Raw genomic sequence first — 24,442 nt, 5'->3', positions numbered from 1 at the left:
CTTCCTTCAGTCTCTGCTCCATAGTTAATCTCCGCAACTCCTCCCGTGGGTATTTGATTCCCCCTTATGCACTACACAAAATTAAGCATTAATCTCTTCAAGAAAGCAGTCAGGGCTCAGTCACCTTCCACTAATCCCTACCTCCTAAAAATCCTGTCATCTTTTTTCTACTTTATCTACACTTTATAATTCTCAGTGCCATTTCAGTGGAAATTTGTACTTGAAATTAGGACATTCAAAGAAATGAACTATAATCTTTTTCAATAAGCCAACCAAGGAAGCTTACTCAAACTAGTATTCACAGTTACATTGGCAATCCAAAAAACATAGCTTAGATCTTATGGCTCTCTTGCATTTTGATTCCCCTTTAGCCTCCTTGTATTCCCTTACCACATAAGCCTTACCTAAAGACATACAGAAACAGATCACACATGAATCGACCACATTTTACCATGAGAGAAAACACTTGTACCCTTTGATATTAACAGGAGTTTAGCTCCATTTATTGAGGAACTGTTCTGCATATAGTCAGTGACCCAGAAATTTTACATACATTCTGTGCTTGACATAAATACACATTAAGTGGACAGATGGAAAAATGTGCACTAGGCCAAGTATGGGATCAGAACTGGAGTTCCAAATTCCCTTGCCCTAAATTAAGATCTTCATCCTCCAAGACCTATTTCAAATGTTTCTAACCTTAGCCTTCCCACTATGCTGGCATTAGCTTGCTTCTCTGTTCCTTACTAACGTACTGCATTTTGTTTTGTTTTGTTGTCCTGGTAATTCATGAACACCTTCTCTCCCTGTGCCTTCCAAAGCTCTGAAGAAAGATACCACAGGTTTTACATTCCTAATACAGTAGATCTTGGTTAAGGTTTTGCAGTCACCATATAGACCAGCTGGTGAGCACCTGCTGGCTCCTCATGGAATGGAAAAGCTTTCCTTTTCCTTTGTGCTAACTACCAAAATAATACTCTATCACACCAAAAATCCTTCATTTGATTAGCTGCTTAGTAAATCAGAAATGTGAGACTACACATCTTGACAACTTTATATTTGGATAAATTCATGGAGACAATATAGACTCAAGCTTGGCCATATTAATTATTTAAGATATTTGTAACAATTTTAGAGCAAACTCATTCAATTGTCCAGAATTCATTTGTCCAGCTAAAATCTGATGCTGCCAAGCACGGTACAGTCATTACACAATCCAAAACCCCAGCTTTTCTACACAGTGACTTCTCACTCCTTTTGAAGAGACAAACATGGATCCCATTTCTGTCTTTCTATGCCCTAACATTCTTCCCACTTTGCAGAGTTGAAGGGTATGAATCAAGCTTCATGTATTCAACATGGTTCTCCTATAGGGCTATTGCGGCCTAATAAACCTGTAAGAATTAAGTGGTAGCTATTAACATGAGAAAATCATGGCAGAATTAGAACTAAGTTAGTAGATAAAGTTTAATATATGGTGACTGGGAATGAGATAACAGAGAAAAGAAGCTGGGCATTGGTGGCGCACGTCTTTAATCCCAGCACTTGGGAGGCAGAGACAGGTGGATTTCTGAGCTGGAGGCCAGCCTGGTCTACAGAGTGAGTTCCAGGACAGCCAGGGCTACACAGAGAAACCCTGTCTCAAAAAAACAAAATTAAAAAAAAAAAGAAAAAGAAAGAAATGAAGAGATAACAGAGAAAAGACATTTCATACAGAGCTTGCCTGGTCTGTAGCAACTATTCTATAAATGATATTTTCAGATATGTAAATGACATGAAAATGTACTGTTTCTTTGAATGTTGTCTGGCTAACAAAGTTTAGTGTGAGCCAATGTCACATAACCAAAATTGCAATTTACTGTGACAGCACAGTTCTAGAAATGTGCAAGCCTAAATTAGTTTAGATACAATAAATTTTCTGTATCCTTAGAATTATCAATAATCATTATCACAAACAGCTGAAATTCCATGACCCTCAAAACACAATTATAAATGCACATACATACATACTCTGTAAACTGGCTTAGGACCCAAGCGATTATGAATATTGAAATAGCATGAGATGTCTACGTAACCACTTGAGAGTCCCTGTGTCTCAGTCAACCCTCACCTCCAGTTAGGTTGACTGCTTTGATAGAAGAAGCCTGACTAAGGATAAGTAACTCCTCCAGCTTCCTCCTTTGACTGGAATCTTCAGTGCTACACATTTTAGCTGATATATATATATATATATACAGTTCCATATTTTTTAAAGCATTTTTAAAGCATTTAAAGAATTTTTTTCAAATTGCTCTAGCTTACATTGACAAGGTGTCACCTTTTTTATACAAATAAAAATAGACAAGAATGATTTTGCTTTTATAAAGTTAAGGATTTACAATTAGCATCTTCAGAACTTTGTACTAGTTTAAGTACATGAATTAAACATATTAGTATGCACATTAACAGTACTAATAGGAAAGCGTTTACTTCTTGTATTTTTTTTCCACATACCACATAGTTTTTTACACCCTTTGTTGTCTCTGTAGTATTAGCACTCTAGAAAACTAACTTTAAAAAAAACTTCCTTAAAGTACTGAAAAGAATAATACACTTATGCAAATATTACTTTCCTTAGATAACTGCATCACTGTCAAACCAAACTTAATTTGTGACCCTGACTTGTTTTTCTTTTTAGCATTATACTTGGTATGTTAGCTGCCAGCCCACGCCCATTGACATATCTCTATAGCTTGCCTTACGTTCTCAGAAAGATGGGTATTACATCCTTGCTTTAAGTAGTAGTTCACTCACTGATACTTGTCACACACAGCATGTCTTAGGTTCAATCCCCACCCAGTAACATAACAAAGCTAGAGCTTTCTGTAGCTAGAGATGATACTTTAGCAGTAAAGGGGGACATATTCCTCTCACAGAGGACCCAAATTTAAAGCCCACATGCAAGTCAGGCACCTCACAAAGAACTATAACTATTTCCAGAGAATCTGATAACCTCTTCTGAAAGACAGCACTCACATATGCATTGTACTCATACATACAAAACACAAACATAATACATAAAACAAAATTACAGGCAAGAAAAATACCATTTTTATTTTTCTTAAAACTAGTAGCAATTCTTATAGTTAAAAAAAAACACCACTTTCTCACTTAGAGAAAAAAATATGAAATACTCAGGCACCTCAGTCTAACAAATAAACCAAATTTTTTTTTGAAAATTTGACATTTCAGGTAATTTTCATTTAGATCTGTCATCTAATTTTTAAAAATATGTTAATATTTACTAATTACATGTTTTTTTAATAATTTAAATTTTATTTTTGGTAAAAATATAGTAGAAAAAGACTGTGCCTGGAGGCATCATAAAAAAAAAAAAAAAAAAAAAAAAGACAAGCACTGAGGCTATCAGCCAGTGCTCTTATGTAAACATGGAGTATGGAAGAAACCAACAGAAAGATGGATAGATGGGTAGGCAAGCAAAGAAAAGAAAAAAAAGACTTGTATGTACCTGGCAAGCGGGATACTGATTATCCTGTGGGTGTTGCCTGTATTCCTATATTAAGCTGGCCACGAGAGAATATTGGATGGACAACTCAACACTCTCCTACCAAATAGGCCGACTTTTTTGTCTACTCCTAATGATAATCAGTCCACTAGAAAGCTAACAGAAAAGAGGAAACATTATGTTTCTAGTTCCACACCAGTTACAGTATGACATCACTCATTTAAATTTCAGAGACTCAATTTATCACAGATGGAGAACAGTGTTTTTCATTGCTTTATATTATTACCATATCTACCATTTCCTGAAATGATTATTTATTGCATGTGAATGAGCTTAGAACACAGCAGGAATTAACAAATGTTCATTCTCTTAAAAGTAGTTCTGATGCTAAAGAGTTGAACCTTGCCAGTAAGTTAAATGCCTTTCTTATGTAGACTAAGGTAATGTAGTGATTGATGGCTTTTGTATTGCGGTACCTGAGTGCACATGCCATACTCACACATGATATAGTTCCATCACACGCAGTTCACTAAGACAGCTATAGAACTAGTGGTATCAGGATGATAAACAGTTTGCTTAGTTGCTTTAGAGTACAAAAATTTTCCAAAATTTTCTACAAAGTTGACACTTTGAAATTTAAACTCAAAATGCCTTACACTTTTTTTTACAGCATACTACAAATGAAAACTGATGAGAAAGTGGATTTGTCTGATGGGAACACAGCAAGCTGCCCATTGAGCCCCATTAAGATGTGCCTTAATCATCCTATTGAATGGAATCTAACAACAGCATCTCTAGCAAGCTGTACAGTTCATAACCAAAATCTCAAAAATGAAGAAAATTAGTCTGCAGCCCTTGCACTATCTTTATTTTCTATGTCAATATTCTTTCTCATGAAAACCAACTGATACTAAACTATTTCTAGTCCTGTGATGTCTTTATATTAGGTCATTAGCATTAATCACTTTATTATAATTCTGTGTTTTTACATACATTACAAAAGACCATTGTGGGGTTTGCAACAAAAGCAGATTTTGATGTTCTCTTTTTATCGGTGAATTTTTTTAATGCCCTCAGCTTAAATATATAATTGCCCAGTTCTATTTCTGTGCAGTTTTCACATATTAATTCTGTAATTTAGAAAGCTAGTATTGTAAAGATGTGTGATAATGACCTAACCCATGAACAGTTGTGTAACAGGTGGATGCTAACTACCTCGAAGCAAACTGGGAAAGGCAAAGGTATCAGTTAGAAGTATATCTCCTCTAAAGTTATATATGTATAGAAAAAGATTGATTAGTTTATCAAATAGCATGTTTTCATTCATTAAAAAAAAACAAAACTGGGTTATCAGTTCCCTTTCTGTAATCTAAACCTCTCATCTGTGGGCCGTAAGAGCAATGGCACAATTGCATGTTTACTCTTCAGCAAATCTGTGCCTCATTGGTAAGCAAGAACACTAGTTTAAGTTCACAATTTTGAATGGAAAAAAAAAAAAGGTTAACTGCTTTTATAACTATTGGTTTTATTGTATTTTAGGAGTTTGTTCCAAAGTTTACAGGGGTATCCTGTAAAAACAGGACAATACTCCTTAGTAATGTTAATGATGCTAGGTATACCTGCAGCTACAGTTATTGTCTAAAATCTGTAGTAAAACTACTACTAATGGATTGGTGCTTAGAGTCAGAGAAAAGCAAACTTTGGTAGTGTCTTCATGATCATAGCTCTTTCCTTTGGGCTACTCTGCACATGTCTAAATGAGATTATAGTTCGTTCCTAGCCACTTTCCCTTACACCATGTTAATGTGCCATTTTAGCCCTGCTTACTTCCTATTCCAAGAATCTATTTTAAGACAGGGATTTAACAAGAACTATAACAATAAGAAATATGAAGCACAGGAAAAGACACAGAGCCAAAAGATGAAGAAAAACAGTATTTTTCATTGGTTTATATCATTACCATATCTGCCTTTTCCTTTTGCTTAATAAGCATTCTTGCTTTGTAACTTTGACTCCTTTTCTGAATTCTATAAAGCACATGTTATGTATATAAAATAAATAGCCTTTTGGTTCTAAAAGCCAGCAATATTACCTTTCACTCCATCTCAGAACAACTGTTAAAATAAATGGCCTCTAATAAATAAATTTAATGAAGCAGAAGCACAATTTAAAAGTTCATGTTAGGACATTTTTATCTAAATAAATGGTGTTTCTTTGGGTATGGCAGAAAGAAAACGGACTACTTTTATACAATGCAAGTTTCAAAATATTTGTTTCATAACAATGACAATTTCAAAAGATAACTGGAATTAACAGTGAAGAAACTGCTCATAAATCAGTACATAAAGATGACTTCTTATACTTTTATTTCTCATTAGTATTGTTTACTATTCAAGGTAAAATATATTTTGATGTGCCAAAAACCAATGTATCTTTCATGATTAATATGTGTGTGGATCATTCATAAACTAGTGTTCCTATATGGAAAAATTTAGGAAGAGAAATTACCCACTGAGGTAAGGTTATCAAATAAATACTGAGTATAGGAATGATGCAATTTCTCAAAGCCATTGTTTAATGTAAATAAGAAGTGCTCTGGTTCATTATACTGGTCCTCAGTGGGCATACGCAGTTTTCTGTTTAACTATATGTACTTAACCCTTCAAATGCCATTTGTTTGGTGTCTGACATATTCACCTATCTTAGAGCTACTCTAAGCTTCTCAAATATAAGCAACTGGGCTAATTATAAATCTTTCCAAAATGTCATAGTTTCATATGGTTCTTAGAGGGCACCTATTTAAAAGCAGGTTTCTAGGCCCACCAAACATTCTGATAAAAACAAATCTGGATCCATGCAGATGGATCACACTAACATGCTGAAGTCATGCAGCATCGTTCATGTTTCCAGAAACAGAGCAGGCATTTCTGATTCTACCATAGTAACTATTAAAGCAAAGATATAAGCATAACTTCAAAGGACTCCATCCTTATCAGCTCTCTTAACTTGGATCTTCATTAAGAAACTCTGCAAGGTTAAGTTTACTTTTCTGTAGTGCAGCTGTTTTGGCTCGTCTGGGTAATCTCATCTTCATTTCTGATGGTGGTTCATGATCACTAAACAGATGTTAAAAATACATTCATTTAGATATAAAATCAGAATATTTATAAATAAAACTTTTGGTTTCTCACATTCCAGTATTGTATAATAGACAGCCTGAGTCTATTTACTAAGCTTAAAACTAAAATTTCAAGCAATGACCAAAAAAAAAAAAAACCAATGGCTGGATGGTGGTCCTGCCAAGTGAATCAGAAAATCTTAACTAATTTGGTAATTTTTAATCTACTGGTAAAACCTGGTGTCATACATGTAGGGAAAGAAGCAAAGCTTTTACAATGAAGCTTGTAATTACATAGGGAGCATACAATCATCCTAAAGAAGGATTTAGAATTCAACTTAAAAAAAAAAGTACTATGTTATCTTAAATTAGTATATTGCTAAAACATTGTAAAGCCTGTCCCCTCCTGCAAAGCACTTTAACCAAAGCTTAATCTAGGAAAACATGCAGAGTCCAATACCAATGACTAAACAAATGCAAGACACCTACAAATTCTTCAAGCTCAACCTTGGCTTGGCAAGTGACTTTAAAAAAAAAAAAACGAACTATTAACATGAACCACTAGTACTTACTTTAAAAGTACTAGTACTTTAAAGTTATAAGCAGAATTGTAACTGAAAGAATCTAAATGTTATCTAAATCAAGATAAGAGTTACATATATAAGGTTATGTAAACAGAACACATGGAAATACATGGAAACTCTTGTCTCAATACAAAGAATATATCAAACTACTACTAAAGCTGATGCCAGCTAATAATAACACCTCTTCATAAATCAAATGTTCTAGATAATTTTAGACTATTTACCAAGATCACAGATAATTATGGTTTTTACTATCTGGTAATATACAAAGTTTCTCTCACAAGAAAATTACAATATTCTACTTCTGAACAAAATGAAACTGATTGGCATCTTCTGTGTCTTATAGAAATACATGACATACCTTTCAGAGTCAGTCTCAGCAGTCTGGCATCTCCTGTTGGTCTTAGATGAAACTGGCACTTTTCTACGTCCTTAAAGACAGAATAACTTATTGGCAAAATTTTTAATGGTTTCGTGTGTCTAAATCTGATTTCTAAGCCATCTAAATCTTTCACTTTCAGCACAACAATCTTTTTCAATACATTTCCTTATTATCCCTGTCTACTCTGATGCTTTCAATACATAGTGGAGGAGGAAATACTGAAATTTATGTAAATTTCTTTGGATGAGCACTACAAAATGTGACAAAGAGGTAAACTTTAGGTCACCACATGTGGTGACAAAAATATCTCAGGCTGGGTATGATAGCTCATTTGGTAAAGTTCTGGATTTGTTAAGGATAGAGTTTAAGTGCCAGAACCCAAATAACAGTGATGTGTGGTGGCACATGCTTATAATCACAGCTCTAAGAAGGCAGAGACACGCTGGAGCTCTGCCTAGGTCTGTACATGGCCAACTAGCCTAGCATACTTGGAGAGCTCCAGACCAGTGAGAAACTCTTGACTCAAATGCAAGTAGATCGTGACTAAGGAGCCTCCCCATGAACACTTATGCACACACAAATGAATTATCACATACATATAAAACAGTTTTCTCTTACAGCAGAGGTAGAGTTAATATAGAAAAACTAACAAAATACTACAAGGGCAAGCTCAATCAATGAACAGTTTCTAGATGGAACTGTATTTTTATTATATATTTTTATCTTTGAAGCACAACATTGCTTAGCTAGTCTGGCTTAAAAATGATGGGCTCAAGCTATCCTCACACGGCCTCTAGAACAGCCGTTATTACATCTAACATTATACCTGGCTTCAAAAGAAATTTAAACAGCAAGATACAGGTTGCTTGTAAAACACTTAAATTTTAAAAAAAGAAGAACCTTTATTCACCAGGGTTTACTTGTTATATTCGACAAGGCTGAAAAGGACTAGGGACTGTGCTCAGTGGGTAGTGTGCTAGCCCAGCGTATACAAATCCTGGTTTGCTCAACCATGTAAAATGGAGCATGGTGATACAACACCTATATTCCCAGCCTGTAATCAGAAGTTCAAGGTCAAAATAGTGACTTTGAAGCTAGCCTAAGATATATGAGAACCTATTCTGAAAAGAGACATAATAAATTTGGCCTGCAATGTTCTTCATTTGTAAGAAATAAAATGTAGTATGTATACATTAAGTTTGGACTATTAAAAAATGGAGTTTCATACTTTATTCTGTAACTAAAAGTAATCTGATCAAAATGAATTGTTCACTTGACAATTTGAAAACTGTATGTTCTATTCACTGTTATATATTTCCACCTCATATTTTATTTATTTGTTTTCAATAATGTATTTATCCCCAAGAAAACATCCAAAAATATGGAAGTAATTTGGAACAATATCCAGTAATTGATGTTTAAATAACTGGTTTGTTATAAAACAATGTTATGGCCAGATTCTATTCAAGAAAAGATTAAATACACTTAGAACAGAGCCATAAAACTATTTTCAATAATTAAAATCATGTTTGGCTCATGGGTGGGACTATTAGTGTTCTTGATGGTAGGTCTGCCTGGATGTACTTTCTTATTCTTCTGTAATAAGCATGCATTGCTTTTGTAATAAGGAATTAATAAAACAATTTAAAAAGCCTGGAATTTCAGATGTTTTTCAAAATCATCCCCTACTATTCAACCTGTATTTATTCCAACAAATATTCTACTGTTGGAGACCCCTTGGGGAAATTGACTGGAAGAAAAATGAAATTAGATGGGGAAAAGGAAGTAAAAACAAATGCAAAAACTTGGGAGGGGAAAAAATGCTCATTCTCACAAAAAAAATATTAATACTTCTAATACTAATACTGCAAATAAAACTCTTATTTAACTTTTTTTTTCTTTCCTTTTCTGGTTGACACCGGGCTTTCCACATAGTCCTGAGTGTGCAAGAATTCACTCAGTAGATCAGGCTGGCCTAAACACTCACAGAGATCTGCCTGCTTCTGCCTCCCAAGCGCTGGAATTAAAGGTATATTCTCCATGCCTAGCAATTTAACCTATTCTTAATTTATCCCCAAAGAACCCCTTATTGTATAATTTTTTTGGATACTTTTTATTCAAAAGCATATATAACAATAATGAACTCACAATCTTCAGAAAAAGCAATAATCCCCCTCATCTGAAGGAAGTAAAACAGTTATACATTCCCGACATTCAAAAATTATTAATCCTAACAAAGATAAGGAAACTTGCAAAGTTAGTATTTTCCCTTGAAAACAACTGTACTTCAAGATGCAGTCAATGCACACATTACCTCTGTTAGTTTTTCCTTGTGTAGATTTTGATGCTTGAGTTCTCTTTACATCCCTCACAGGAGTCATATATTCTTCCATACATGAAATCATACAAAAATACAAAAAAGACAGTCCAATTAGCAGCTACTGAATGGTTATAGTGAATCACCATTCCAAAAGTATGAATACTACAAAGTAAAAGCTCCTGGCAAGACAATTGAAGTAAGAAATGTACGATTGAAAGGTTGAATAAACATGATTAATAGCTTATATCAAGAGGATTATTAAGAAAAAGGGTGGGTTGGCGAGATGGCTCAGCGAGTAAGAGCACTGACTGCTCTTCCAAAGGTCCTGAGTTCAAATCCCAGCAACCACATGGTGACCACACAACCACCGGTAATGAGATCTGACAACCTCTTCTGGTGTGTCTGAAGTCAGCTACAGTGTATTTATGTATAATAATAAATAAATCTTAAAAAAAAAAAAGAAAAAGGGTTTTGTTCATTTCTGAAATTCAATCAAACTAAAAATCTCAGTAAAAATAAAAAATACAATTTTATAGATATTCAGGTGAGTATATATTTACCATTTTCATTCTGAAGAACCTTTGTAGTTGTGTTGACATCCTGTGTTACCACATCTTGGTCAAATTCCTTACTTCTTTTTCTTAACTGAATCTTAATTTTCTCCAAGGCTCTCAGACATGTCCTATCTGTTACTTGCTGAGAGTGGGAGATGGGGGATGTGGGAAATGGAAAGTAATCTTTCAAAGTTATATGGCAGTATCATTTGAAAACTTTCTTAAATTACATGAAATTCATGAAGAAAACAGTTATTTCAAATGAACATGCAGAATATATAGTAACATATTATTTAATACATTGATCTAAGTTCCATCTTGATATATATATAAACACAAATTACTCAAGTATTAAAAACTGCTTTACCTCCAGAATCTTATCCAATAGAAGCAGGAGATCTTTTGTAACACTGCTACTGAGTTCTATCAAACTCAAAGCTTTTGTATAAACCCGATTTTCTGGTGAGCTTGGACTTGTTAAGATCTCATTACAAATTTTTATAGCCAAGTTGTCATGTACTGTCAAGGCCTTAAAAATTAAAAAGAAAAAGCTCTATAAAATACAAATGCTTTCATCACAATACACACAGTTCTATATATCAAACAAAATTTCTAGCTATCTTGCAAGACTCTCATTTGCATTGTGTCTAAACCTAAATTTAGCTCTCCCTGCCTCCAAAAGAAGCTCCTTCCTTTATTACAAGGAGCAGGTCTACCCCTTTTAAGATTGACGTATCATCCAGTTGTTGAAATAATCCAAGCTGATGAAAAGCAGAACTTTTCCAAAATCACACCACTCCCCCTAAAGATCAGTCCACACCAAGTGAATAGCCAACTGATCAAAGGTACCACAGCGAAGCTTAGTTCAACTTTCAGCCATCCAAAGAACATCTCAGTTCTGGAACTCCTTATACAAATCAACTGAAACTCTTATTTACATGCCAATTCAATCCAGCCTATGCCTCAGCCTACTTTGCTTACTTTCCCAAGAATTCTATAAAGTTTACTGTTACTCACTTAAGACTGAAGACTTTCCTCAGATTTTACCATCTCGTTTGCCTCTCAAACTTTCCCCAAATAATCTCACCACTTAATCTCATATAACCATAAGTGACCATTAAATGAATCTTCTTGGTAACTAAATCTCATGCTATTAACCTTTTAATACTAAGTCTTATGTATACACTGCAAATAGGGCCAACTCCAGCCAACTGTATAATCATCTACATTTGTTATCTTTATGTATACATCTTTCCTTTCTACTCAAACCACTTCTCAAATCCCAACCAGGCCCAAGTGAATTTTTAAAACTCAAAGGAGTTTTAAAACTAGTAATACAGACAAGTCTGATGGCATACACCTGTAGTCCTATCTACTTGGGGCAGAGGTAGTACAACTGCAAATTCAAGGCTTTGCCTGAGCACCCTGTCTCAAAATAATTAAAAGAGGGCTAGGGATATAGTCCAGCAGTAAAACAGTTGTCTAGCACCTGTAAGACCGTAGGCTTAATATCCTGGTAAGGCAAATAAAACTAATGATACATATATCATTCCTATAATGAATCTTATACTTTTCTGAAGTCCAAAAGCATCTAATGGCTAATTACTGTTAATATATTTTGCTTAATATCCTTTGTAATATAATCTTCCTAATATCATATAATGTGACTCAAGCAAAGCAGTCACTAAATAGCAAATAAATATACAGACAGAACAAAGCTGTCAACTTGCAGTTGGCACCTGAAATCATTAACACATGACATTTCTAAGTGTTCAAACATCATTAAAAAATTTTAAAACCCAGTTTAATTATAATTTAGATAAATCTGCAGTTTCATTATGTGCTTCATTTAAAAAAAAAAGAGAGATAAATGCCTTTAAATTGTCCTCCCTCCTCAGTATTAACAGTATAACAAGCAAGCCACCATTTGCAGATGTAGTAACAGAAGTCATTACTTCAGTGATTACTTTGCCAAGTACCTTCTAGGATGCAAAACATTTGCAGTGATCACTTCTATTTTTATTTCTCCACATTTACCCAGAGACAACCTTCCCTGCCTCCCATAACTGTTTTATATAACAGAAAAAACCAAAAGGCTCAATATATAAATGTAACTCATCATGATTTCAAAAAGCCCAAGAGGATTCTTTAATCAAACAACAATCATCTTCATGCAGTTATATTTGCTACCCAGATTACCTGATAATCTTGAGAATTCTTTGCCTGAGGATTTAATACACTTGGTCTTGTCAGATCAACAAGCAATTCAGCAACATTTGTGATATCTACTTCAGCTAAAGGAGATGATGCTGGGGCATTGGCCAGTGTTTGCACAGTTGGAATAAAGGCTTCTTCAAAGCACTCCTGATTAGTCCTATTGAAAAGCAATCAGAACTTTTAGTACAAGGCCAAGGACATCTGCCCTGCTGAAGACTTCAGATCCCACTAACCTCTTTGGCATTTCCAACTTAAAGCTGCTGAATGAAATGATTAGAACAACACACACACACAAACCCTCCAATTACAAGCAAGTTGGTTAAAACATTACTTGCACAACTCTATCTCTATTGAAGGGATATAATTCCTTTTATACCTTATATATAGAGGAAAGATAAATCTGGGTATATAAAATGTATGTTATATTCTTATGATTCATCTACAGAAAAGTGTATCAAGAACAAAATGGCATAGATATAATGTGGGTGGGGAGAGCTGAATCTGACTTTAAATAAGATTTTATCAGTGATTCACTACCTGCATGCATAAGCAAACATGGGGAAAAATATTCCTAGACAATGTCGAAGTCGAACATCCTCTTCAGTCACAGGATTATACCATAACAAAATAAGACGAGAAAGAATCCTGCTGCTGATCAAAAGCCCAGAAAACATCAGCTTGGCTAGTCCTTCTGCAGCTCCTGTCCTGAGTTCAGACACCTAGCAAAAATGGCATTCATTAGAAAGTTTTTATCTCTAGTGTCCTTTTAAGCTTATGTGATATTTTAAAATAACTATCATAATCATTAATTTTATTATGCATGTGATAAAAGTAGGATCTCTGCGAGTTTAAAGCTAGATTTGACTACACAGTAAGTTCTAAATTAACCTGGGCTACAGAATGTCACTGTCTCAAAAATGAGAACTAAAATAAAATACTCATAGGATTACAATGAACAGTGCTCAGGTAAGTTCTGCAGTAATAAATTTCTCCATTTTAAAAAACAAACTCAATTTGATAACCTAAATTACACCTTAATGACAAGAAAGAGCAACTAATCTGACTGTAAGGGAAACAAAATTTAGAACTGAAGTAACCAAAGAAAGTATGGTAAAAGAAAAGCAGATATCACAAGAAAACTAGTATGACTATAACTTATGAAAGTAATTGAAAATTTTTCTATCAAAATTGTAGCAAACCAAATTCATCAACACAATGAAAGGACTATGCATCATCAGCACACGGAATTTAACCCAGAAATCCGCTGATGGTGCATATGAAAATCAAGTACTGTTCAATACCATACCCACATATCAGAAAAGAAAATCCCTCATGACCATAATGACTGAAGCAGAAAGAACATTTGACAAAATTAAACATCTTTTTATTAAGAAATAAACAAAAAAACAGCCAGGGATATAATAGAAAGTAATTTTCTCAAAACGATGAACAGTATTTATGAAAAACCCTGTAACTAACACATTTATTAACAAGACTCACAACTTTTCCACTAAACTCACAAATATGACAAGGACATCTGCTTCAGACACTTAACAACTGGTGTTCAACACTGTACTAGATGAAGCAGAACAATTAAATAAGAAATAAAAGATGTGGAATTAACACTGTACCTATTCAGAAATGACATGGTTCTACAGGAAAAAAAATCCCAAGAATTCCCTTTCCAAAATTACTTAATAAGCCACTTCAGCAAAGTTAAACCTATACACACACAAATCTCAGCTGAGTTTCTATACTACAGCAGTGAACAATACTTATTTTAAATAATAAAAAATATTTTTTAAAAAAAACTATGTTCATTTGCAATACAATATGCTCTAATTTCATTTCTGTTACTGTAGTAAAAAACACTGTGACAAAAGCACTTTCAGTTCTTTGAACACTAATCTGAAAATGAAAATATAGTAGATGTGAAGTTTACATTTTAAATTAAGATTTTTTCAAAAACAAATAAAATTGTATCAAAAGTAAACGAGCACAAAATTAAAGCAAAGAACATAAACACATGCTGCAAATACTTCACAACTGGAGAGCTGGATGATTTCTTACCTCGCTGTCTAAGAAGTCAGAGAGGAGTTTCAGAACATTCTTAGCTGTGGCAGTCTCTTCAGCATCATTTTCTTCTTGCTCATCATGACTGTTTATTTCTGCACCTTCACACTGAATGGCCTTAACTTTCTGGGGTTTAAATGGCTCAATCCCAAACATCATTAGTTGGTCAAAGATTGCCTTTAAAGCACTTATTTTTATTGTGACATCATCAAGTTGCAAAACCTACAAATTAGACATGAACCCCCCCAATAATTTCAGTAAAACAACTTAATTCTATAACCTAAATAAAATTAGTATCATTTCTTAATTAAATCTCAATGAGTGTTAAGTGTGAACATTTCTCAGAATTATAATTATTATTATTATTATTTATTTATCTCAACATCTGGAACTTAGTCCTTAATTTTTATAGTAGAAAAAAGTTTTAGAGTCAGCATTCAGATGGATTATATTATTTGGTCCTTTCATAACAAAACAGAAAAAAGACAAAAAAGAACTCCAACTATGATAAAGTTTTACCATTTTTCTAAGGTCCAGAAAAACTGCATTGTTTTATATATAAATTGTTTTGCCTGCCTATCAAAAAAAAAATTCAGTACATTCCAATCCATTTAAACCTTTGTTACAATGTTAGTACTATTACATTTCTTTAAAGAAAATTTTTTCTCGTCATTTAGTAAATTCAGATTTCATCAATAGTGAGTTCAGTTATCAAGAAGACTCTTTTATAAAGCAGTTTAGGGAGCTAGGAAAATGACCTAGAACGTAAAGTGCCTGTCAAACATAAGCATGAGGACTTCATTTCAGATAGCCAGCAACCACACAGGAAGCTAAGTGCATAGCAGTGCACAGTGATAATCCTAGCACTGGGGGCACAGAGGCAGGTGGATCCCTGGAATTCACTAGCTGACCAACCTAACCAAATCAAGGACATCCTGATTCAGTGAGAGGTCCTTGTCAGAGTTAGAAGAGAGACTAAGGAAGATATCCAACATAGATCTCTGCATATGCACACAAATGGTTTAAGTCTATCTTGAGTTAAAAACTACACAACAAATTCCAAAACCATGGGGGCAGAGGGATTCTATTATGAAAGATTAACTATATTATACAAAATGTAACTTGGCCTTTAAAATAAACAAAATTCACTTCTATGTTGGTCAAATTATTATAAGAAAAATGATTTATTCTCAAAACTTTGAAGAATATGTCAAGACCATATCCAATCCATGCTTGAGAATGAGCCCTGTAAATCTGCCAAAACCAAATTCTCTTACCATGTTGTTATGATGGCTCTGGAAACTCCCCATCTGCTACTAGCTCAGCATCAACTGTTTCCTTTATTCTCTCAGTGACCTTTACATGCAGCAATAGCTACCAAAAGTCAATCCTAATGAGATTTTAAAACAAAATAATTCCCCTCTTCTGTCTTTCTAACAGATCTTTGTACATTAAATCAATTTTATTAGTAACAGTTTAATAATTGTTTTAATGCCAAACTAGACTAATCTAAAAAAAACTTTCAATGGAGCCTTGAGAATACTTATTTAAAAAAAAAAAAAAAAAACTTTTATAGAGCTGGGCATGGTGGCACAAACCTTTAATACCAGCACTCTGGGGACAGAGGCAGATATATATATATATATATATATCTGAGTTCAAGACCAGCCTAGTCTATAAAGCAAGGTCCAGGGCAGCTACATAGAGAAACCTTGTCTCAAAATATCAAAACCAAATAATTAATTTTAAAAAAATTTTATAAAGATTATAATATTGAATCTATTTAGTTATCTTCTTTTGATCGTGGACCCTGTTGTATAACTTTTTTAAAAAGCTACACAGTAAATAAAAAAATATTTAAAAATTAAAAATCACACCTCAGAATAATATAGAAAATATAGGCAAACCAGGTTTTCTGCCCTTGAATCTGCTATCATTCAAATACTTTTAACTTAAAAAAAAAAAAGCCAGATCCAACTGATTTAATCTAGGTAAGTTATTAGACTTTCATATCCCAACTTAACAGTATTTATATGTAGGTATTTAAGTGTCGCAGGGCTATGCCCAAAAAAGAAAAAGGAATGGTTGGGAGAACAATAGGACACACGAGTACCTACACAAACATGGCATAAACACACAGCACACCTAAGAAAATAAAATCATTGAAAAAAAGGAAGGAAAGAAAGAAAAAGACAAGTATTTGTAAGGACTACTCTTTTAACTTTCCTCTATGAGTTAAGTCTGAATGTCAAAGGTTCAGGCCAGCATCACTGGCACAGCCACTCTGCCTCATCTCACTCCATGGCTGCTGCTGCTATGCTCTGTCTGTGCTTAGCTGGCATAACACATACATCCAGTTTGCTTCCCCTTCAGGAAAAGAAGCTCCAACAGCACACACTCAGGTTGGTTCTCCTCGTCCTTTACCTGCTACATTTATCCTAAGCCAACAACAGTGATAGCAGTATACATTCATATAAGCTACATGACTCATCTTAAATTGTTACTTCATTTTTTTTCTATGAAGACATTTTTATAAACTATTAAAATAAAAATTGAAACCCTAAAGATTATCCACAATCATAATTAAGCATCTCAACACACCTAGAATTTTAACATATCACCAGAGATACAGAGCATTTCAAGAAATAGACACATGGTCATAAAATAAATCCTACCTGTAAGAACAACATAAAGTGTTTACTTGCAAAATCCTGATTCTGTAGTCCACAGCATCCCAAGCACAAAACAGCCAAATTTCTTACTATAGGATGAACACTTACTATTCCAGGAAGAATCTACAAAAAGTAAAAATTAAAATAATTTTAACCAAGGAAAGAAATTTACAATGCCATATTAAAATCATGGTCAAAATGATGATTTCCATAGGATTTCCTAAGGGCATTTCATTTCCACACTATTAACAAAGTTTCAACAGTTTAAAAAAAAAAAAAAAATGCAAGGGGTAACTGTAAAGTTGATAAAGTAGAACATAGCCAGAACAATTTTCCTTCCTATCAAGATAGACTACTCCCACATCTGCTAAAACTGATTCAAGGATTCTCAATGCTAATAGAGACAAAACTCCTTAACAGATTCACTTAACAGACTTCACAGTTCTGATTTTGATGCCTAGTTTACCTTATATATTCAAAATACTACTAAAGACTTAAAATAATAAAAATTAGTAGTGGGAAAATTTTAAATACTCCCCTCTTTAAAACCATATTTAGAGATGGGAGAATATAAATTCTAAAACTGCATGTATCAATGTAAGTTTTAACAGTTATACATTGTTTTAGTAACTACTTAAGTCTTCTCTTTTTCACATAATATCTTTTAAATATCATAGCAAGACCATTTCCATGAATAGGTCAAAACCTGCAATTATTAAGCTCATTCATGACCATATAAATCTTCATAACCTGTATTAATAACATAAGTGACTAATTTTTATATTTTAATATTGTCACTTTTCCCACTTCCCTTTGCTCCCTTCAACCTCTTTCCTGTCCCCTCCCTCCCATCAGATGACCTTCTTACCCACACTAAAGGCCTCTTTTTTGTTATATTACACACATATAAGTGGAAAATATATATAGTATCTATTTTTTAACAATATTTCCCTCACTTAAGTGGAAGATCCAAGATGGCTATCTATAGTTTTATATTTTATGTACATTTTATTTCAAGCATTTCTTAGATAATGTGAATTCAATAAACATATGCTATGAATAGCTTATATTTTACTTAAAAGTGATCTTTTAAAAATGTATTATTTCAATTATTCCTCATACTTTGAAGTAGTCACTGGATATACATAGTTCACTGTACTTATCTGATGTTTAAAATGGTACTTTTAATTATTAATTTTTAAATTATTAATAATGAACATTATTATATAATAAGGTAGAGGAGTATAAGGTCTCAAATGCCAGCAGTGTACCAAAGAGTCAATGATCCCATTCATGGTTGCACTGATTCCAGTTGAAGTGGACATCTGTTTCAACAGCTCATAACACAAAATAAGACACTTCTGTAATGTTTCCACATCGTTCTAAAATAAAGGACAAAATATCCATCATTAGTAAGAATATCTCTTGAAACTTTTTCTGTGGCAGATTGTTACTCTTTGTTCCTTTGGCAACCTTATCCAACTTTTCATGAGCTGGCCCAGTTTTATGTAACAGTTTCCTACTAGATTGAAACATTCCATTCTAAAAAGAAGCTTTAATCAGGATTGTTAAACAATAGATTCAGGAAGTCTCTGAAATTGACCAGATTCACTAGGCCCCTCCTCTACCAGAGTAAGTAGCAAGAGCTGAAAAGATTTTCAGACAAAGTATCTGCAAAGACTTTAGCAACAGCTGCCTGTAAAAAGCAGAAACCAGTTGAACTGCCTGTTAGAGGTTTACACCAACTGAGGCACCTGGAAGGAACTCTCTCCAACCTGCTACCTGAAGACTACAATGTGCTCCAGGTTCTCAGCTTTATGAGCTATCAGCCTCACTGAGGTGGCCTTTGATAATGCAGCTGTCCTTTGAGTCACTCACTTCTGCTCCTATAAATAACTCCTCACTCATACTTCTGTAAGTAACCCCAATAAAACTCATTGGTTAACTAAGTTGGACTTTGGTGGATCCATACTTCAGTCTATCATGGAATCACTATCTGGGGCAAGTGGATGTGTGCATTGAGTCTCTCCAGGAAAAGCTTGGTCACACATTACCCAGTTATTTTCAAATTTTCAACTTCTTCTAATCAAGTAATATAACATACTTCTTGCATGTCACACAGGCTCTTCAAACTCAACATATCCAAAATGGAACTAATCCATTACTAAGCTTCTAATTCACTCTGTCATCATATCCTGACCATCTATTTTCATTTGTTCAAAGCAAAAAGAGGCCTAAGAAATTCTTGATTTGATTCTCTCTTCTTCCTATTACTAAACCTTAAAGAACTCTGACATACGTCACTTCTATTTGTATTCAGCACCATCTTGTTCACAATACTATCATCTCGAGCCATATTTCTGAAATTCTATCTAGACATTTATCACTCTATTTTCAAACAATACTAACCCTTTATTACAGAGTACTCATCCTATTCCTTAAAATATCCTTGTATCCACCAACATCTCTGAATAAGGTAGATTCTAGAATATTGACTATCCAAGGCCTAACATTTATCTTGCCCATAACATTTCCTGATTTGCTACTTAACCTCTCCAATTCTCTTTCCATGTAAACTAGAAGGTTTAAAACCCATCTTATTTTAAACTCTGTGCCACCATACCTACCACTACATCTACATTTTCTTAATTACTCGATAAGAAGAAACAACACAAAGTGCATTAAAAGTATAACTTTATAGTAACTAATATTTAGATTTGAAACTAGTGGGACTTGGGGACTATAAAAATAATGAATTCACATTTTCGAAGTACTTAAAGAGGTAATCACCTAACTAGACTACCTCAGGGGAAAAAACATCCTTTAACTTATTAGGTTACATTATGTGTTATATAGTATTAGGTATACTATGTTTAATCTTGATTGCCAACTTGATTGGGCTGAGAAGCAGCTAGTAAACATTAATAGAGCATATCACTGGATGTGTATAAGGGTGCATCCAAAGACAATTAAAGGTAGGAAAGATCCACTCTGAATACAAGTGGCACCATCCCACAGGCTAGAGAACTAAAAATACAAGGCAGTAAAGGAAAATACACACAACAACAATAAAAAGCAGCATAGGCACCCTGCTGTCTGTCTGTTTGTCAGGATGGGAGCTACTCTGCTCTGCAACACCCTCTCACTAGCAGAAACCTCTAAAACTGTATGAACTAAAATAAAACCTCCTTCCTTCCTGTGATGGTTTATATATGCTTGGCCCAGGGAGAGGCACTATTAGAAGTTTTGGCCCTTACTACGTGAGGATCCACCTATACCACTCCTGGGCATATACCCAGAAGATGCTCCAACATGTAATAAGGACACATGCTCCACTATGTTCATAGCAGCCTTATTTATAATGGGAAACAACCCAGATGTCTCTCAGCAGAGGAATGGATACAGAAAATGTGGTACATTTACACAATGGATACTACTGAGCTACTAAAAACAATGACTTCATGAAATTTGCAGCAAATGGGTGAAACTTGAAAATATCATCCTGAGTGAGGTAACTCAGTCACAAAAGAACACACATGGTATGTATTCTCTGATAAGTGGATATTAACCCAAAAGATTGGAATACCCAGATTCAATTCACAGACCATAAAAGAAAGAAAAAGTGTGGATGTTTCAATGCTTCTTAGAAGGAGGAACAAAATACTCATAGGAGGAAATATGGTGACAAAGTATTGAGCAGAGACTGAAGTAAAGGCCATCCAGAGACTGCCCCACCTGGGGATCCATCCCATATGCAGTCACCAAACCTGGATGATATTGTGGATGCCAGGAAGTGATTACTGAAGGGAGCCTGATATGGCTGTCTCCTGAGAGGCTCTGCCAGAGCTTGATAAATACAGAGGCGGATGCTCATAGACTGAGCATCCATTAGACTGAGTGCAGGGTCCCTGATAGAGGAGTTGGAGAAGGGACTGAAGGAATAGAGGTTTGCAGCCACATGGGGGGAGCAACATCCCCCCAGACCTCCCAGGAACTAGACCACCAACCAAAGAGCACACATGGAGGGACCCATGGCTCCACCCACATATGTAGCAGAGGATGGCCTTGTTGGGCATCATTGAGAGGAGAGACCCTTGGGCCTGAGGGTGTTCAATGCCCCAGTGTAGGGGAATGCCAGGACGGGAAGACGGAAATGGGTGGGTGGAAGAGCACCCTCATAGAGTCAGGGGGAGAAGGGATGAAGAAAATATACAATTAAAAAAAAAAAAAGGTGTGGCCCTTTTGGAATATGGAATAGGTATGTCACTGTGAGCATAGGCTTTAAGACCCTCATCATAATTGCCTAGAAGTCAGTATTCTTCTAGCAGACTTCAAATGAAGATGTAAAACTCTCAGCTCTGCCTGCACCATGCATGCCTAGATGCTGCCATGTTCCCGCCTTGATAATAATGGACTGAACCTCTTACCTGTCAGCCAGCCCCTGTTAAATGTTGTCTTTGTAAAACTTGCCTTAGTCATGGTATCTGTTCATAGCAGTAAAACCCCAGCTAAGACACTTCCCAACTGTTTTCTTAGCTAGTATCTCACAACAATGAAAAGCCTAACACATTAATTTTATTCACTTCTCTAGTTAATCTATTTCTTCCTGTAGGAAAATTAGTAACATTCTACATGAGGTTATAAATTATATACCTCTCAAACACATTTCTATAGTTTCCTGATCATATCATCCATCATATTAGAATTATATTACAATACAGTTTTAGCTCTCAAATAAGACAAAAGGCACTAAATGTTCAAAGTAACTCAAAAGAGATTATTAATTAGATTAATCAGGCATTTGTAAAGTTTTATAAATGCTTTATCTTTTGGGGGGCAAGATGGGTTTAGGACAGAGCTGGGAATCAAACAGAGGGCCTTACACAGGCTAAGTGAGCAGTCTCATTACCGAGTTTCCTCTCCTTTTCTTGGATTTTTAAAGGAGGGCCTCACCTATGTAGCCCAAACTGGCCTTGACCCAGATTCTCTCCCTCTGACTCAGAGTACTATTACAGGTGGACAACACCACACTTGGCCAAAAATTTTAATTAGAAAATCTTTAATTTTATTCTTAGGTTTTTGTTTAAATTTGTTTCTCAAATTTAAAGCCTAGGATGAGCCACAGAGTGTAAATATGTAATATAAATAAACTATAAAAACAAATAAGTCATTCTCACTGGGAAAGTGAGGTGTTATTTTAGGTTATATATTTATGACTAGAAAAGGATACACAATCAATTTTAAAACTCTTTTATATATGGTAAACTTTCCTATGCCGCACTCTCTTAAGCATTCCCCAAATCAAAGTGCAATTATAAGTATGTTCAATGAGCTGGAGAGATGGCCCAGTGGTTAAGAACACTGACTGCTCTTCCAGAGGTCCTAAGCTCAATTCCCAGCAATCACAAGGTAGCTCACACCCATCTGTAATGGGATCAAATGCCCTCTTCTGGTGTGTCTGAAGACAGCTAAAGTGTACTCATATAAATAAAATAAGCAAATCTTTAAAAAAAAAAAAAACAGTAAGTATGTTCAGTAACAAGACATTTAAAAATATAAAATTCACTAATGATATCATAAAATTAATTCATGTGCAAAGTCATTACCCTTTTAAGAGATTAGATTTTTATCAAATAACTAAGTTAAAAAACAAAAAAAACTTCAAATCTACTCAGGTGTTTCAATAAAAATAAATAACAAAGCTGTGACTGGAAAGATTGCTCAGTGGTTATGAGTACTAGCTATTCTTGAGAGGACCAGGTCCCAAACCTTGCACCCACACAGCAGTTCACAACCATCTGAACTCCAATTCCTGGGGATATGATGCCCTCTTCTGACCTCTAAGGGCACCAGGCTCACACATGGTACACATGCATACATACAAACAAACACACATACACATTAAAAAAAAATTTTAAATTTTAAAATTTAAAAACTTTAAAATAATAACACAGATCCTTTAACATGCATATGCACATTTACCAAGGAAGATAGCAAATCTCAGTTAAAGTATTTATCATAGACATTTTTTTCTTAATAACAGAAAGTCTACAGACCTCCCATTAAAGGGAAAGATGGATGCAATTCCTTTTTAGACCGTTCAAGAAAAAAACTTCCAAGAAAACCACTAGGAAACTAGTTTCCCCAAGAAGGAAACTATTCAAATCTCAGGGATTAGTATGGCAAGAAAACAAGTCCTAGGTATAAAAATTAAAGGTATTGTCCAAAGTCCAAAAATGTCTGGCCTGGTGTGATGGCATACCCCTTTAATCCCAACATCAGGAAGGCAGAGGCATAAACAAGTGGGTAGCTGTTAATTTGAGGCCAGCTTGGTCTACATTGTGAGTTCCAGACCAGCAAAGGTTAAATAGTGGACTGTCTCAAACACCACAAATCTAAAAATATAAAACAGAAGTTTTAAAAAAAAGTTAATTTTTTCATTTTTATTCATGGTATTGTTACAACTCCCTCCAAAGTAAATAATTTCTAGCAGTTTAATGAATTAACAAATATAAGTTTGGTGAGATAAAAGTAGTTAAAATTTAGTATGAAAAATGACATATACCTTTTCTGTGTGGACTTCTTTAATTTCAAGTTGCTCTGTCTCACTTAACAGGTTTATTCTGGCATCTTTCAATGTTTTTATCTCTTCTTTTAATTTTGATGCCTGATCAAAATCTTGTACAGTAATGCAATTTTCCAAAGCTTCTTTAGCCTCAATAAGTTTAACTTTTATTTCAGCCATCTAAAATAAGAAAAAAAATGATCACCTTCACCTTATTAGTAAAAATTAATAAGAAAATCTGTCACAATATCTCAAAGACTCGGGATTTAAGCAAACATTAAGATTTCATTTTCCTGAAACAGAGCAGAAAATCTGTTATAATCTGGTAATAATTTGCATGTCCTTATAGTGTAATACTTATTGACTTGGCTTTATGAAAACACAACAAAACAGTATGGCAAGAGGAAACAATGACATTACTAAAGCACTTCTTTAATTTAGAAGAGACATAC

The 24,442-nt window shown here is 34.4% G+C and overlaps 2 protein-coding genes across 6 annotated transcripts in view; one reads left to right on the top strand and one right to left on the bottom strand.

The window, feature by feature from the left end:
- The window catches only part of Lcorl (ligand dependent nuclear receptor corepressor like), a 141,282-nt gene extending 132,040 nt beyond the window's left edge, over positions 1-9,242 (top strand). For 3 of the 5 annotated variants that reach the window (XM_031342179.1, XM_031342187.1, XM_031342192.1), the window contains one exon: positions 4,176-4,321. In XM_031342179.1, the coding sequence (XP_031198039.1) occupies positions 4,176-4,189 (14 nt within the window). In that variant the 3' untranslated portion in view covers positions 4,190-4,321. Of the gene's footprint in view, positions 1-4,175 lie in introns of all 5 variants that reach the window. The other 2 variants (XM_031342189.1, XM_031342191.1) reach the window with 1 other exon arrangement.
- Ncapg (non-SMC condensin I complex subunit G) overlaps positions 5,680-24,442 on the bottom strand; it is a 30,685-nt gene continuing 11,922 nt past the window's right edge. The window contains exons 11-21 of the mRNA XM_031342194.1: positions 23,991-24,170; positions 18,697-18,807; positions 17,429-17,548; positions 14,751-14,975; positions 13,218-13,399; positions 12,663-12,837; positions 10,831-10,992; positions 10,470-10,605; positions 9,904-9,975; positions 7,569-7,638; positions 5,680-6,621 (exon numbers count right to left, since the gene is read on the bottom strand). Coding sequence (XP_031198054.1) covers positions 6,507-6,621; positions 7,569-7,638; positions 9,904-9,975; positions 10,470-10,605; positions 10,831-10,992; positions 12,663-12,837; positions 13,218-13,399; positions 14,751-14,975; positions 17,429-17,548; positions 18,697-18,807; positions 23,991-24,170 — 1,548 coding nt within the window. The 3' untranslated portion in view covers positions 5,680-6,506. The remainder of the gene's footprint in view (positions 6,622-7,568; positions 7,639-9,903; positions 9,976-10,469; positions 10,606-10,830; positions 10,993-12,662; positions 12,838-13,217; positions 13,400-14,750; positions 14,976-17,428; positions 17,549-18,696; positions 18,808-23,990; positions 24,171-24,442) is intronic.

This window comes from Mastomys coucha, unplaced genomic scaffold (genome assembly GCF_008632895.1).
Source record: "Mastomys coucha isolate ucsf_1 unplaced genomic scaffold, UCSF_Mcou_1 pScaffold22, whole genome shotgun sequence".
In the NCBI taxonomy this organism is placed as follows: Eukaryota; Metazoa; Chordata; class Mammalia; order Rodentia; family Muridae; genus Mastomys; species Mastomys coucha.
The sequence above is the reverse complement of the archived record's forward strand: the minus strand, read 5'-3'. Positions and strand labels throughout refer to the sequence as shown.